This window comes from Phaenicophaeus curvirostris, chromosome 3 (genome assembly GCF_032191515.1).
Source record: "Phaenicophaeus curvirostris isolate KB17595 chromosome 3, BPBGC_Pcur_1.0, whole genome shotgun sequence".
NCBI classification, from domain to species: Eukaryota; Metazoa; Chordata; class Aves; order Cuculiformes; family Cuculidae; genus Phaenicophaeus; species Phaenicophaeus curvirostris.
The window spans coordinates 5,653,517-5,670,343 of NC_091394.1; the positions used below are offsets into that span (position 1 = coordinate 5,653,517).

A 16,827-nucleotide genomic window follows, 5' to 3' on the forward strand; every position below is an offset into this window, starting at 1 on the left:
CAACAGAGCATTCTCAGATAATTTGGGATGTAGCACGAAAAGCATAGAAACATAGCACAAAGTCTGCCCAAGTACACCCCCACACACACTAAAACCCATCAACAGGCAATATTGAAAAGAGAAGCAAATTACAAGATCACATAAAATTGCTCATCGTGTACTATGAAGGAAAACAAGATGATGGATGAACCTTCTGTCTGGGGTCATACACTTGCAGGAGAAGAAATTATCATGCCAAAACTTACAGACAAGGAAAAAAGGAAAGAGGCTAGGGGAGAGAAGAGGAGGAAGAAGAAAGGGGAAAAAAGGCAATATAAAACATAAAACTCAGCTTATCATAAGACATCAAGACAAGACAGTATACAAACAGGAAATTAAATGCCAAGAACACAGTAAAGTACCAGTGAAACTAGGAGATTATGAAGACTCCTATACTATTACTTGAGAATAGACACCAAAAGTGCAGTCACAAAAAGATTAAAACTATACAATGTGTAATCATAAAACCACCAAGGATCATGTAATTACCCCCCAAAAAAGGATGCAGTTACTGCGTTAGGTTTTGGATTTGCCAGTGAAACCTTTTCTAGTAGTCTGAAGATGTTTAATTCTGTCTTTTCCAAGCCCAGCTCTGTGGCCTTTCACAGGCATTCCCAGGAAAGGACATAAATTATGTCTAATAAGACGTGCAAAACATCTGTTACGCTTCTTGAGTACTCCCAAAATCTGAATCAGTGAGTGTGGTTTTCTTTAAACAAGTCAATGCACAATTAGTCAAGCCCCAATGCTAGATAATAAATGGACCAAACCGTAAGTAACTAATTGTGTGTACGTGTTGATGGCCTCGTCACTAATACAGCAAGTATGTTTCAGCTTTGTTCCTTCGAAAGTAGGGTTCAAACACCACTAATAGTATGCTAATTTTTTTCAATTCCTGTATCTTTTTAATCTTGCAAGTTCATTTGGTAGGGATGGCACCTCGTTGATTATAGAAAGGTATTTTCAGAAGCTGTTTGCAGTATCAATGCTTAGTAAAATGTGTAGATTCTGAGCCTGGGATGCTGAAGGGATCAACGAGGCAAATCGTAAGACTTCATGATTTTCTGTGGTGTGTTAGGTCTTCCTACTGTGTGTGAATTCAAGAGTACAGTGAATTAGGAGATGATTAGATTATATCCTCTGCCTTATGTACTGACTGTGCTGCTTTTTGCATCAAACTCATTTCAGGTGTGGAAAATTGGAAAGCCTTCACGACTGTAACGTGGTGATACCAAGGCATGTCATCTTTTTTTTTTGGACTGGAAGTGGTGCTACAGAAAAGGTGGTAGAGCTCCTGTTTCTGCTGACAAAGGACAAAATGAAGCTGCCAAGAAAGCTGAAGATAACTTGAGTGACCAGAGTGGAAGACAAAGCACAGTGAATAAATATGTATATGGTGTGACATGTGCATTGGATAGAAATGGAGAATAGAGTTCACTTGGTGTACTGAATGTTTCTTTGCTGAAATAGACACAAAAAAGGAGGACAGTAATCCAGCTTAGATTTGTTAACTTCCAATGGCATTTCCTACTTTAAGCAGCAGAAAGTTGTTTCCTTGTTTTCTGTTTCTTCTACACTTCCCTTGGCTGAATTTCTGTTGTCTTCTTACTGTCAAATGGCAGATACACCATTTTCTTTTGTTTGGTCCTCCTTCAGAAAAATACTTTTATTTTAAAGAAAATTGCAGTTTAAGGGGTACACAAATAATCTAGCAGCTCCCCTGAGGTTCAGCATACCAGTTTTGTGTAATCTAGGAAGTTAGAATTGTGATGGGAGTTCTGTGCTGTGACTTAGAAAACAAAATTATCATGGAAAACAATGTTAGAAGACAACAATTGAAATTACCATTGTTTGGGTTTTTTTTTTTAAGGGCTCTTGTTGTTTGGAAACCCTGTCAGAAGTATCTGTGTTGCTTAAAAGTAGCAGGAGTTATGCGGGGTTTTCTTTCTTTAGGGCACCTTGTTTTTAAAATGGATATGAATTGACTGAATTTATCTGGGAGCAGGATTTGATCGTTTCTGCTGATAACCCCTTTTGAATCACAAAGTGTGTTTTAAGGGCAGGTGGGGAGTCCTTGGTTTACTTGCTTTTGAGGAGATGTTCTTTTAATTAAAACTGTCTCTCTCTATTTTTTGATAAATTTTGTTTGACTTAATTACCAGATCCTTTAATAATTTGCCAGCTAGTTGCTCGCTAGAGCGTTATAGTTAAACATTAGGTGGGAATCAAAGTTATGTTCTTGCAGAATGATTTTTTAATTATGAACCACCATTATGTTTCTTACAGCTGGAGATGGTCATTAACTGTAATAAACCTTGTGCATTCGACAATACTTTGTAGTGAGTTTCATTATTTTGCTTCAAGGAGCTTAAAACTTACAGCTTTTTTATTTAGTTTTGCCGAGTACAGTGGGTTCAACCTGTTGGTTGAAGGTGATGTAATGTGAAATGTATTTCTCAGCTTTCCAGATAACAACAGGGAAAGAAATACTGATATGTAAGAAGTTGTTACAGAAGCGCACAGACTTGCAGGGAGACTCAGAAGCAGTTTTGTTGTCGATGGCTTGAACTCTGAATTTTTCTTACTGAAATATCTAGCAAGAAAGCAAGCAAACATTTAACGTATGAATAAAGTATTGTTTTGTGTTACCCAGAAAGCAGGAAAATGGTAGTGCTCTAATCTGTTTTTAAAGGTGTGATCCTTATCTTTTCTCCTTTCTTTTTTTTCCACTTTTGTCATTTAGGTCCCGGGCAAGCGTAATGGACAGTGCAGAAAAAGGCGTCCTCAGCTAGAAACTTAAAATGTTTTATTGCAATAATAATTCCTCTACTGATTGAGTGCTGGACTGAAGAATCTCCTGCCCAATCAGCTCCCCTTCTTGGAAACCTTTTGGAACCAGAATCTCAGCAGCTCATGCAGCAAGTGCTTAGTATAATACATTTATTGTGGAAACTCACAAAGCAACACGGTGAGACATACAAAATGGTAAGGGAGAAGTGACCTGTGGCATAATAATGACAGTTCATTTTGTTTTGATTGAGAACTAAGGATTTGTGATTGGAAATAGTGGAAATAGTTTGTTACAGGAGAAAAAGCTGAAGTTTTGAGTAGAATTTGAATTTGGCTTTTGTCAGGACTCTTACTCTAGAAAAGAACCTGTTGAATTGAGCATTCATGAATAATCTCCCGTATGATATTTTGAATGTTGCATTTTCTCTTCCTAGAAGGGCACATAGATCAGAATTATAGCATAGCTCTTTGTTAAATGCTTTTATTTCAGCTGCATCTTACCCGCTAAGTTCCTAAAGCCAAAAGGTGGTTTGCATTTCACGGTTTTGACCTGAATACCCTTCCTTGAAACTGCAAATCCCAGAATTGGTAGGTAGGCAATGCAACCATCTTTCTTGTCTTATAGATGACCTCCTGAGTCACCATTCTCCTGTTTGTTGTTTTTCACTTTACTGCTAAGCTATGCCCATTCTTGCACTTTAAAGTCAATATATTGTTGGGTACATGCAGGGGAAAAAAATCTGTGAAACCTGTTTGTGTTTTTCTTTTGGTTGTAACTTCAAGACTACCAGCAGCTTAGCTTCCTCCCATGAAACATATTGGATGAAAGGCCTGCATTTGTAGATCTTGCATGGTATTTTGGGGCTTCGTTCATTCTCCAGTTTGCAAAATGTTGCTGAAACTTATTACTGTTAGCAGTTAGTATCTGCATATTCGGAACACACACACACAAAAAGTAATTAGCGTTTATGCCATGTGTAAGCGATGTGCACAGGCTGAGGTTTATTTGCTTGGATTGTCATGGTTGGTCCTGAACTGAAGGGCAACGACACTTACATTAGCGCAGAGTATAGTTCTTTTCATTGTTTCGTTTTCACAGCTCTACTTTGTGTTCTGAATGTTGACATTTAGCTTTCCTTACAGAAATGCTGTGATTTTTCTTTTCTTGTAGACTGTGAGCGACCAGTTGGCAAGTAGGAAGGTTCTAGCATTATATGTCAAGCTGCAACACGCTTGAGCCCTTTCTTAATATCCCTTAGTTTTGCCTTTCAAGCCTCTGCAGGCAGCACTTCTGGAGGCTCCGAGGTCGCATTTTTATTCAGGAGCACAAATATGTATCATGGGTATAATCTTATGTCCCTTTGCAGTTCCTTGTGCAGTTTCTTGCAGTTCCTTGTGCAGTACTAAAAGCCTGCCTAGAGGTCAGATGATGATCGATTTACTAGCTGTAGAGGAAACAAAGCCTCGATGTGCTGCAGAAACGGGTTGACGGTTCAACAAGAAGGGTGAAGTCCTGCAGCTGGGGAGGAACAAGCGCATGAAACTCTCCATGATGGAGGCTGACCAGCTGGAAAGCAGCTTGGCAGATGAGGACCAGGGGATCTTGGTGGACGTTACGATGAGCAAGAGCCTGAAACGGGACCTTGTACCACATGGTCCTGGGCTGCATTATGATGAATGCTGAGAGCAGGGTGAGGCAGTTGATCCATCCCTTCTGTTCTGCACTGGTGAGGCCATGCCTGAGCGCTGTGTCCTGGTTTGGGGTCCCCAATACAAGAGATCTTTGAAGCAGAAAGCACCGGCTTTAGGACAAGTGGGCAAGAGCATGGAGTCCAAGCGTGTGTCCGTGCCAGGCAGCAGCCAGGAGAGTGTCCGCTCACCTTTGAAGCGGAAAGCACCGGCTTTAGGTCAAGAAGGCAGGAGCATGGAGTCCAAGCCTGTGTCCGTGCCAGGGAGCAGGCAGAGCGGACGAGCAAGTGGGTGCTCACATTCTAAGCAGAGAGCATTAGCTTTAGATCCAGAAGAAAAGAACGTGGTGTCCAAGCTCATGTCTGTGCCATGAAACTGCCAGAGCAGCCAGGCAAGTGGTCGCTCACCTTTAAGGCAGAAAGCATTGGCGTTCAGTCCAGAAGAGAAGAGTGTGGAGTCCACCCCTGCCTCTGTGCCATGGAGCAGCCGGGCAAGTGGCTGCTCCCCTTTGAAGCGGGCAACATTGGCTTTAGGTCCAGGCGTGAATCCCGGGCATGACCACACACCAAAGGACAACGTAGAGCCCATGGAGGTGGATGCACCCAACAACACCGTAGAACCAATGGAGGTGGATCCACCTGACAACAGTGAGCAACCTATGGAAGTGGATCCACCTCGATAAGAATCATCCACAGCAGTGGGTCCACTGCCCCAGCCATCCCCCCGCAGTGCTCCAGCCTCTGTGTGCAATGGTGGCAGCAGTGGTGCAGGAGCACCCAAGCTGATCCCTCCCAAGGACTCAGCCTTCGCAACCTTTGGTTCAGGCTTGAGGAGGGAGATGGTCCTTCCCACCTGAACCATTATGTGATTCTGTAGAAGAAGGAAAGCTTCCTGTCTTCATTTTTTTTTGACAGAGCTATAGAAGTTGTGACCTGTATTGTGTCAGATGATACTGCAAAAGGTGTTGCATACAAAAAACAAAACTGATTTGTCTGAAACCCATTAGCCATCAAGAGCCTGGAAGGTTATGTCTTTGTTAGATGATAATGCAAAAGAAAATATGAACTGTTACAAACAATATTTTTTAGAACACAATAGGCATCCAAAGAGGGGAAATTGAGACAGAAAAGTAAGAGTTTACTGTTACTACTACCTAAGTTACCTACTTAATAAGTAGCTTTACTGAGATGGTTCACTGATTTCATCAGTGCACCTTAAAATTCAGTAGCACATCTAGTTCTACTAGTTGGCAGTAAAACCAATAATTCAATTTGTTCTGTAGCCTTTTGTTAACTTTACTCTCTTTGTTGCTATGCTCCTCATCTGTAGATAAAAACTAAACGTAACTTTTGAAGCTGCATATTTTAAGGGCTGACACTACAGCTGCTTTTCTTTCTAGAAATTAATGATACCAGATAGAATTCATTACAGAAAGAGTTAAAGGCCAACCATCTAACACTCTCTATTACATTACAGATTCTATCTGAGGAACAGACCCAAGTTTCCTTTGCATGGGCAGCAGAGCACAATTAATTGTGTGCTAGGCTCTCACCTGAGAAGGTACTAAGTTGCAGTGCTAGGGCACTCCCCAGAAATGAGAAGCTTCGTGTGTAGCACCTCTAGAGTAATGCCAGAGACTGAAATAGGTTATTTTATTTTTTACAAAATACAACAATTTTTAAATATTTTGAAATATCAGCATCTCTGCAAATGTAGACAACAGATTCACTAACAAGTAGAGCAACAGTTTTAGCTCTGCAGACAGTGTCTTTCTCCCATGAGTTGCAAAAAGCAGGTGAAAAATACTGTCAATCCCATAGACGAAGAAAGGAAATTGCACAGAAATTAAACAGCTTCAATAGATTGAAAATGGCTTTAAAGGAAAATATAGTAGACTAAGCATAGGATTTACCACTGGATTTCCTTAATAAAAAAGTTATTTTAATATGCTTTTTAACACCTATTCCATAGACTCTTCACAAACTGTTATTTTTGTCTCCCAGAGCCACAGGATGCTTTAGTAAAATTTGATGCCTCTTCTATTTTTATGCAGAGCCAGTTTTGTATGGAACGAGAGTGATGCAGAAGTGTTAGAAGACTGACAGGCAACAACAAAAATGCCACATACATTTGGAGCACATGATGTACAGAATCTTGCAGTACAAATTTAACCATGATTGTACATACTGCTGCTGGACACTGAAAGACACGCAAGGTACAATGAGGTTGAAAAGCTACAAGAGAAATTAAAATTGCCTTTTGTATTAGGGTTGAAAAATGAGGCACAATTTTCATTACTACCAGTACAGAGAGAAGCTGCCTGCACGTACAATCCCACTTACATTTATGTAAAGTGTGCACCAGCTCTTTTAAAAACTAAATCAAAACTGAAGCTTCGAAACTCTTAATCCTAATGAAGAAGACTGCAACAAAAACCACAAATACACTGATTAAAAAGTTAGAACCAAACCAGGAGTAGTAGTCAAAATAATGAGCTTGTATAGACTTTTTTTTAAGCTATGGATTCAGATGGGGTTCTTTGTTTTCGAGTCCTGTCTAACTGAAATCTTCTGAACAGCTGTCACCTTGTATCATGTACTTGAAGGTTGTAGTTCACTGCTGAAACGACTGACGATTTTAATTTCCAGCACAGAACTAGCCTGTAACCACGAGAGGCCACTGCTGTTCTTTATTTTTAACCTGCGTGCAGTGGGGCTATAACAAGGAGCCAGTTCACAGGAGCCCAAGGCAAGGGGTCGCAGCAGCTTCAGTCCTCCCTCCTTTTCCGTATTTATCAATCCTGCATTTCTGCAGATAAAATTAAATACCGTACACTTTTTTTTTATTAGCAGACAGAAGAAGAAAAAAAATCTAAATGTTGCTTACCCAACCTTTGCCTTCAGGGAGAAATGAAACCTTGCATTCCAAAAACCTGATTTCATTCTTTGATATGATTAAATTTGGTAGCTAAAGGCAAGCTTTTAGATGTAATTTATTTAGGTATTTGACAGGCATTTAACTTAGAAAAAAAAAATAGTTCCATGCATTTACAACTGAACAAGAAAAATGAATTAACGAAGTGTTAACATTCAGTGATGAGAATGGTCTGCTAATAGTTCACAGTTACCAGTGCTCAGCCTGCCCTATTTTTTTCATCTGAACAAAAATCTGAAATCTTTAACTTTTAAAGACCTCCTCAGATTTGAAAATCTGCTTAATACTATTTGCAGAGACTACAGAAAGTGACATTAAAGTAATAAATGTAATACAGAAAGCCAGGGTCATCCAACTTGCTTAAGTAAGCCTACATCATATTAAAGCTGTTTTAACACAGGCTACTGAAACACTGTTTGGTTTGAAATGAAGAAACCAGCCACCAGTTGGCCATATGAGATAGGGGGAGGAAGAAAACGAATACTCTGGAAAGCAGTGAGAAGAACTGATCATTTTAACAGCTGAGCAAGTGAGCAGCAGAAATCTGGTTCAGTGGGTTTTGGATCACTCCTTGGATGAAAGAGTAGCCTCCCCTCAAAAAAAAAAAAAAAAAAAAAAGCCAGTTTCATCCCTGTAGGCAGTATTCTCATAGCCTTTGCTGCAGAAACACATCCTTTTTTTTTAAAAGTTACAAGGTGCAGAAAGAAAATGTAACTCAGACAAAGTTTTAGGCCCTAAAGCAGGTCAAACTACTCAGAAAATGAGAAAAAGATTAATCAAGTCACTCACCAAAGGCAAGTGTTTTGTATTGAATTTTTCCTTATTTAGCACAAAAGAGGTGCACTAAGAATGTCATAGAATCATGGAATCATAGAATCAGCAGGTTGGAAAAGACCCACTGGATCATCGAGTCCAACCATTCCCACCGATCCCTAAACCATGTCCCTCAGCACCTCGTCCACCCATCCCCTGAACCCCTCCAGGGAAGGTGACTCAACCACCTCCCTGGGCAGCCTCTGCCAGTGCCCAATGACTCCTTCCATGAAAAATTTTTTCCTGATGTCCAGCCTGAACCTCCTCTGGCGGCCCTATGAATTCGAGGATGACCCACAGTGGTGTCTCTGGAGGCGATGAAAGCTACGAAATGCTGGAACATGCTGCCAGTAAAAACATTTCCACCTGTATTGATACCCTCCCAGAGGGCCCCTGCCCACTGCACGCAAATTACAAGATTTTAATATTATGGCTTATGATACCCCAAAATCACTGTTAAATGATGTAGTGAGCTTTTAGGGGCTCCCCTCTGGACCTCTTCCAACAGTTCCATATCCTTCTTATATTGGGGATCGCACCTGTTTGGAGCCTTCACTTATCTCAAATACAAGGTCAGACAAGAGAAAAGGCTCCAAAACTCCAAATCAGCAAGAGATTCGCTGCTGTGGCGTTCCCAATAACAAGCCTCAAGCTCCGCCAGGGGAGGTTCAGGCTGAACATTAGGAAAAAGTTTTTCACAGAAAGGGTCACTGGGCACTGGGAGAGGCTGCCCAGGGAGGGGGTTGAGTCGCCTTCCCTGGAGGGGTTCAAGGGACGGGTGGATGAGGTGCTGAGGGGCATTGATAGGAATGGTTGCACTCGATGATCTGGTGGGTCTTTTCCAACCTGGTGATTCTATGATCCAAATTAGTCCTAAGTAACACGATATGCGCAAGACTTCTGGGAAAACTTATCCAGATGCACGTCAGGGGGAACCGCGCTCTGTCCCAGCCCTGATCTCGCTGCACGCGGTGGGTGGAGGTCGCCCAGGCTCCATTTGAAGGATGACAGGACGCTCCCTGTCTAAGAACCCCACAGCACGTCTCTCACAGGGTTCATTTTCCTCCATTCCCCCACCCCACCCCGGGGCCGCCCTCCGCGCATGCGCAGCCCGGCCCCCTCCCCTCCCTCACTGCGCCTGCGCGGCCCCGCCCACCCACTCACAGCCCCCTCACGCCGCTAAGCCCCGCCCACTCCACCAAGCCCCGCCCACTCGTAGGCCGCGCCCCCCCCTTGGCCACGCCCCCTTCCCCCCCCCCCCCCCGCGGCTTCCTCCGCCTCTGCGAATGTGTGTGTGTGTGTGTCTGTGTGTGCGCGCGCGCCGGGAGAAGGGAGGGGGGGGGGGGGGGGGGGAAGGGAAAGGAGGGGAGCGTGGTGAGGGGGGGTTAGGCGGGAGGGGGGGGTGGGGGGGGGAAGGAGGGAGGGGGCAGCCATGCCGAGGGGGCGGCCTCCCAAACCCAGCGGGGAGAGTAGCAAGGCCGGCACCGAGTCAGGTAAAAAAAAAAAAACCCAGCGCTGCTCGGCACGCACCCCCCCCCCCCCCCCCCCCACCCCCAACCTGAGGGCGGCGGGGAGGGAAGGAGGGAGGGAAGGTGAAAAAGCCTCCGCGGAACGCGCGCATATAGTCCCCGGATATGGTGGGGGGAAAGGAAGGAAGGGAGGGAGGGAGGGAGGCCGGGTCTATTGTGCGAGTGTATAGGGCGGAGGGGGGAGGCAGCGCGGCCCGGCCCGGCGGAATGATACCGAGCCGGGGCAGCGCGCGCCGCCCGCCCGCCCGTCACTCCCTTACCGATCGCGGCGGGGGAGAGAACGGCGGGCGCCGCGGGGAGGGTGCGGGGAGGGCGGAGGGGGGTGGTTCGGCCCCCGCGCAGTGATACCGAGAGCCGGGCAGCGTGCGGCCTGCCCTCTAGTACCTATCGGGGTAGTTGTGAGGCGGGATGGGGGGCAAAAAGGGCTCCTCGCTTGGCCCGGCGGAAGGATACCGGGGCGCGTGCCCGCGGCGGCTGCCTCACGGCTGGGGGGGCTCCTCAGGGGCTGTGGGGCTGGGGAGCTAGAAGTGGCGGCGGCCTTCCCTTCGCTTGCTGCCTCGCTTGTCTCTTCCCTCCCGGTGCTGCTGCGGCTGCCGCCACCGCGGGGGCTGGAGGAAGAGCCCGGCTGGGCTTGGGGAAAGGAGAGGAGGGGGAGAGCAGAGGGCAGCGAGGCTCCCGACTCCCTCCACCGCGCTTTCTCTGCCCCTCACGCTGCTCTCCGACCCCCCCCCCCCCCAAGCTTTGAGAGCTTCCAATAAAGGATGATAAACGACTGAAAATAAGATCTTTTCAACTCTTCCATCGTTCTGCTCGCTTGTGTTATTTGAGTGTCTAAAACAGTACTTTTGTAGTCGGTTCTCTTTGTGAGTATATGAGAAGGTGCCTTGTATAAAGAGGAGCTGTTTTCATGACGGCCTTTCTTTCACGCCTTTTTTTCTTTCTCTCTGAAATTTTGCTTGCATTGTCGATGACTGGAGAATTCTTCAGGGCAGCGTAGGTTTGGTGGGCTTGGGCCTTTTTTTCTGCAGCAGTTTGTGGCTAGTGAGTTTCCCCACTCTTTTGTGCAGTTCTTTTTTGCTGATGTTGCTGGAGATCTGTGAGTAACACCCCATGAAAGCCAACAAACTGTAAAAATAGCGTGTTGCAGGCAGACCTCTTGAAAGGCTTCTCCTTCAGTGCAAGCGTGTAGCAGATTTGGTTTTCTTTTGCTGTTTTTAACCTGATAACATAGGGAGGTTTTTCATGAAACGTTGAAATACCATGGTTATTTCAGTCATTGAAAGTCAGGTAATGAATATTTTCAGTATATACTTAGAACGCTTTTTTTTTGTAACGCTTGCAGATCTGGCTCTTCAAGAGGAATGTGTAGGTGAGCCTTCTGTGGAATAGTTTTTGTAGAACTGCAGTGGGATGGCAGGCAAAAAAACCCTTACTGCTGTACTGTTAAATGACTGTTTGGAAGTTGTTTGAAATGTTTTCTCCAGTATAGAAAGCCACACGAGCCACTAGTTCCTACCAGAAGTTTTTGTTATATTTTTCTTGCTGGTTTTGGATGCATTGATCTCCTTTTTTGAACACTAAATGATAAGTATGTAAAGGAGGACCCAAAGAGCTCTGGCTGTTGACAGGTAGTTTTGGAAGCTGAGGTTGGTTTGTTTGTTGGGTTTTTTAAAATTTATTGTAATTAAAATGACTACTTGATTCTCTAGAAGTTTTTGCAAGGATACACCTGTTGTGCCATGCATGTCAGCTTGTGTAATAATGACACGATGTGTGAAAGAGAAAAGACTGAGACAAGCTGTTCAGAAAAAGTGCCTAGTAGCTGTATCCCTTTTTCTTGCAGGAGTTTGATATTAGACCTTTCTTATAGTAAGGGGTATGTCTGACAGGACTTAATGTGAGTTTGATCATATTTTGTATATTTCATGTATTTTTTAAAAAGAAATTTTCTGTTTTATTTGTGGAATTATTTCATAGAGGTAGGCTGATTACAGACAGTGCTTTAGAATTACAGGCTTTAGGGCTTCTTGAGGGACTCAGACGCTGCAGTCTGCATTTGCAAGGATTCTGCGCTTTGTAGGCAAACACTGCGTTCTGGAATCTTTGCTCCTTGAGATTTCAGCAGTTTGAGAAAACAGCAAAGTCACTGTTTTGTAAGTGACCCTTCTTTTCCCCCTACGCTTACTTGTGTCTTAGGAGAAGGTCATGAATGAAGAACCTCTGGCTGGGAGGACAGCTTGGATCTGGAGAATTTATGTTCTCAGGACATTTGGTTGATTGTCCCATTCAGATATAGGCTGACAGACTTTGAAAACTGGTTGTGAATTCCATAGGCTTCGCTTCTATTTTATTTAGGAAATAGCTGTTTACAAAAATAAATTCCGTATCTTTTGCTTAAGAAGTTGCACATTTTTATTTCTTTTTAGTGAGGACCTCGGATGTCCTGCAAGCCTCGTATATTAATGTCTTTCATGGAAGAGAAGTGGCACTCTTTGTAGTTGTACAGTCTGTATGTTTATGGTAATACAACTTTGGAAGAAAGTAAAGGTGAATCAGTAATGTTTGATTGTGCAGCTTGCCTAGACTTTAACCACCACGCATGTCAAATACTAGACATGATTACTAGACTAGATTGAATATGTTGGATAAAAGCCAACTCTAGGTTAAAATAGTCAAAATAGTATCTTGACCTCAGTGGCTGCTATTCTAAGAGAATTTTTTTGGCATTGCCAAACCTGTCTTACCAAAACCATTTTGCGATTATCATTGTTTAAACGGAACCCCAGCAACTTAACTGTTCAAATTGACCTCTCTGATGGGCACAAACTGAAAGACAGGAGGTTCTGTATGAGTGTAATGAAACTTTTTTAAATTTTATTTTTACTGTGAGGGTGACTGAGCACTGGCGTTAGTTGCACAAAGAAGCTGTGGACTCTCTTCCATAGAGATACTAAAAAAAACATCTTTACACAGTCCTGGGCAACTGGCTCTAGGTGGCCCTGCTGGAGCAGAAGGGTTGGACAAGATAACCTTTCCAACCTTAACCATTCTGTGATTTGAGGTGCCTGAAGTAAAGGGTAAGATTCTCAAGAAGCTTAAAAGAGCTAAGCTTCTGTTATTTGGATTTTTGTTGCCCCTTCATTCTTGCTCTGGCTGCTTAATAGTGTTTTTTACCATTTACAGCGGTGCAGTGGGTCTTTTACCTTTCGGAAAACCTGGTGAGATGTTGGATATATGTGAAGCAAGAAGAGTACTTTAGAAAAGTGCTCTGTGCAGATGTTTTTTTAAGGAGAAGCAGCTCTTTAAATGTAATCGGTGTTAACATACTAGATACACAGGTTCTTATGATATAGGCTCCAACCTGAGAAGGAGGTTAAAAAGAACTATTCATGTGTGTGGCCTTAGAGTTTCCAGTGTGTCTGCTGTGATTTCAGGTAACCTGCATTACAGCTTTCAAACTCTCAGAGTTTTTAGGCCATGTGAGTTTTCTGTAGTCTGTTATGCATTGTTTCCAACATTCGTATGGAAACCAGTGGCTGAGGTGCAGTTCCATTTACTCTGCTCCCTTAAGAATCTCTATGACACTAGAAAGCTATTTCCACTGGTATTGTGCAGCTGAATTAGCACAATAAAAATATGCAGAGGATCATTTATTGCGTTCTATTTATATTTGTGTGTCTTACGCCCTTTCATCAATACTTTTCTTGGATTTAAGCTTGGATATCTTAGTGATATTTTATTAGCAATAATCCCAAAACTTTTATTTGTACTGACTTTGCATAAAAGATGTCTCTGTATGGTTTAAGATATCAGCATCGTAGAAGATGCTCATTTTATGTGTTTTTGGATCTTGGGAGAAATGCCTGAGAATTGAAAAGAAAAAGCCTTCAAAGACAAGTGTTTTGGAAGGTGGAATATGGTTTTGCTTTGGGAAAATATTTAAAAAATATAATAGGCCTCATTTTAACAATGTTGTTTTCAAGTCTTACTCAGCTTTTTGTTTTAATTAGACTTTAGCAATGAGCAGTTGCTATTAAGCTGTAATTGAAATAAATACCAGGTGTTTAATGTTCAGTTAGATAGCCAATGAAAAGACAATATTTAAATCCATATTTTTTACAGATCCGGAGTAGTATTTTGGGTGCTTATGGCTGTTTTATTGGCTACTGTAGTGAAGGAGTTTTCTGTAGGTCCCGTGAAAGCTGGTGGAAACTTGAGACTTTGTTACTGGTTCTTTCAGCTAATTTGTGAGAGTTTCCATTTTGACACAGTAAGTGTCTAGTTGTTACCAGAGGTCAGTAGTCACCACTTCTCTATTTAAGTTATTATCTCAGGTGTATGAGAAGGATTTTGAGGACTCTTTCACTATTCTGTGCCCTTAGTTGTCTTTTCTTGCTCTAAGTTTTCCTTCCCCATGGTGAAGTTCCCTTCTATTTGGTGCAGTGCCACTTGTCACTATTTGAGTAGCAGCAACATGAAATTACCGTTTTTTTACTTTCACAGCTGTCTGGTCATTTTCAAATAGCAGGAGAGGAATTCTTTGAACAGCAAAGTGAAATATTTGCAGGATGTACCAAAGTAATTTTTAAGCCTAGAGTGCATGTTCTATATTTAAATCTACTATTTTCACACCATTGTAAACTGAGTTCCTTCGAGTGAAGTTAAAACTTGAGTATTTTCTGCCTTCTGAGGCATGAATTTTAACAGAATTCACATACGAAGAATGGTGAGTGTTAAATACACAAAGGCAAGGAACACAGAAAGCAATGTAGCTTTATGCCTGGCTCTGGAGAGCTGGCTCTATTTGGTTTGCTTCCTGTCAGTCCTCTGGCATCTGTCTGGGTTTGGAAAATAATTTCTGAGGCTTTATATTCCAATTTCATATTATTGAAGGAAAAAAGGAACTTGAACTCACTGGTTTATATAAACTCACTGAAAACTATTGTAGATTATTTTTGTAGTTCTGCACTAAGATTTTATGACTGACAAGTAAAAGAATAGGTGAGTGATGTGCAGGCAAGAATGAAGAGGTGATGATACTGCTGCTGTGATGTAGGCTAGGTGTTTATTTAAATATGATAAGTATAGGTAATTCCTTTTTAAAACATACAGGAGCTACAGCTGCTGAAGTTTTGCCTTGAAAAGAGTGTCTTTAGGCTTCAATAGTGACAATTTATTTTTGATCTTTTCAGTGCCCTACAGTAACAAAATCTAAATTTAAGCAGGAAGGGTATGTTGGGTCTTGGTGAGAATATGATAGGCTTAAGATTACACTTTGGATATATTTATATCAAAACTAACAGCTGAAAAATGCTAGTTTAGTGTTTTCATATGCAGCTGTCAAAAAGTATAACTCCTGTTTTGGAGTATTTAGCAGTAAGTATAGCAATATTTACCTGAATGTCAGATGAAGCTATCTGAGCTAGTTAAGGAAATGGCAATTTCCAATTATCTGTGTAGATTAGGATGATGTGGATGGTATAAGTTGTGGGTTGACTCTGGCCAGCACCCATCAGCCACTCACGGACTTCCTTCTGCAGTATAGTGAGAGAGAATTGGAATAGCAAAAGCAAGGAAAAGCTTGTGGGTTGTGATGAAGGCAGTTTAATAAATGAAGGGGGGAAAAAAAGTAAAAAAACCCAAAAACCCAAACAAACAGCCAAGTGATGCAAAGGGAAGTGTTCACAGGCAGACTAATACTCAGTGCCTAAGCAAAGACTGACTTGGAAGGACTGTCCCTGAATTTGTATTGCTGAGCATGATTTCGTGTGGCATGGAATATCCCTTTGGTTAATTTGTGTCATCTGTTACCCCCAGCCTCTCGCTGACCCTCATCCAGCTTATTGTAGGGGCAAAGTGAGAAACAGAAGGCCTTCACACTGTTCAAGCATTATTGAGCCAGAGCTAAAACACTGGAGTGTTATCAGCATTGTTTTAATCACAGATTTAAAACACAGAACCATATGGTTTGCTGTGAAGAAAGTTAACTCTGTCTTAGCCAGACCCAGTACAATCTACTCAACATCTAACCAGCAACAATGGAGCTATTAATCGTGTATCCTATCAGATTTCTCTGCTGCCAGCAGTGCATCAGTGTGGCCTTGCAACTTCTGGAGTGTGGTCCAGAAAGGAGTGCAGCTGCTGTGGGTTGGCAAATGCTGAGCATTTGGTGCCTGAATGCTCATCTCAGCAACGTGCTCTTGGAAGGAAAATGTCTGGGCTGGTATGACTTTAAATTCCAGGTTGAGTATTGAACAAATGAAACAAAACTATGTTTTCTTGTATGAATGAATCCTAATTTGGTATGTCAGCTGGGAGTTGAGTCTTTCCCCTGAGCCTCCCATTCATCAGAATTCGTGAGGAATGACTGCTCTTTTTCATAAACAAAGTGCTGAGTTGGGTTTAAACCAACCTGATTCTTTTAGGATTGTAGGACTAAGCAAAATGTTTTAATGATTCATTATCTTCTGTGTTTGATGAATTCTAGTGCAGGAGGAGGAAACGGCAATATCGCCAACCCCGTTTTGTTCTCCTGTCCTACTGCTTTCTTTCCACTCATAAATTAGTAAATAGGTTTTGATAGGGTCAGACCCTTTTGTCCCTAGACTTGCCAGCTGCCATTTAACTTAAGTGACAAGTTTTCATCCATGAATTCCGCAAGCTTGAGTGTTGCGTTCACAACATCCTCTCAGTTGGATCCGAGTAGGCTGTAAGAGATGTAAGAAGGCTGTACTGTGTTGCGTTTACAGCTGACTGAGTCCATCTGCGCCTTGCAGAGAGGACTGCAGGCGCAGTGCTGCTTACATAAGGAAGGAGTGGTTGAGAGTGCTCTCATTTTGCCTTCGTCTTTCCCCATTGAGTTGTCAGCAGCAGCTTATAGCAGAGAGCACCTGCTTGCTGACTCAGCTCCTGAGATCAAGTTTTCATGAAGGCTGTATCGCAGAAATCTGTAGTGGAGTTGTCCCAAAGCTTGATTCCTGCTGCTCTGTGAGGGCTTATTTCAAAAGAACTTGAAGGCTGTAATGTAAAGGTG

General features: G+C 42.7%; 1 protein-coding gene across 4 annotated transcripts in view; it reads left to right on the forward strand.

Annotated features, from left to right (window-relative positions):
- The first annotated feature begins 9,679 nt into the window (after positions 1–9,679).
- Positions 9,680–16,827, forward strand: part of ZNF236 (zinc finger protein 236) — a 73,495-nt gene continuing 66,347 nt past the window's right edge. For all 4 annotated transcript variants that reach the window (XM_069853287.1, XM_069853288.1, XM_069853290.1 and 1 more), the window contains exon 1: positions 9,680–9,758. In XM_069853287.1, the coding sequence (XP_069709388.1) occupies positions 9,698–9,758 (61 nt within the window). In that variant the 5' untranslated portion in view covers positions 9,680–9,697. The remainder of the gene's footprint in view (positions 9,759–16,827) is intronic.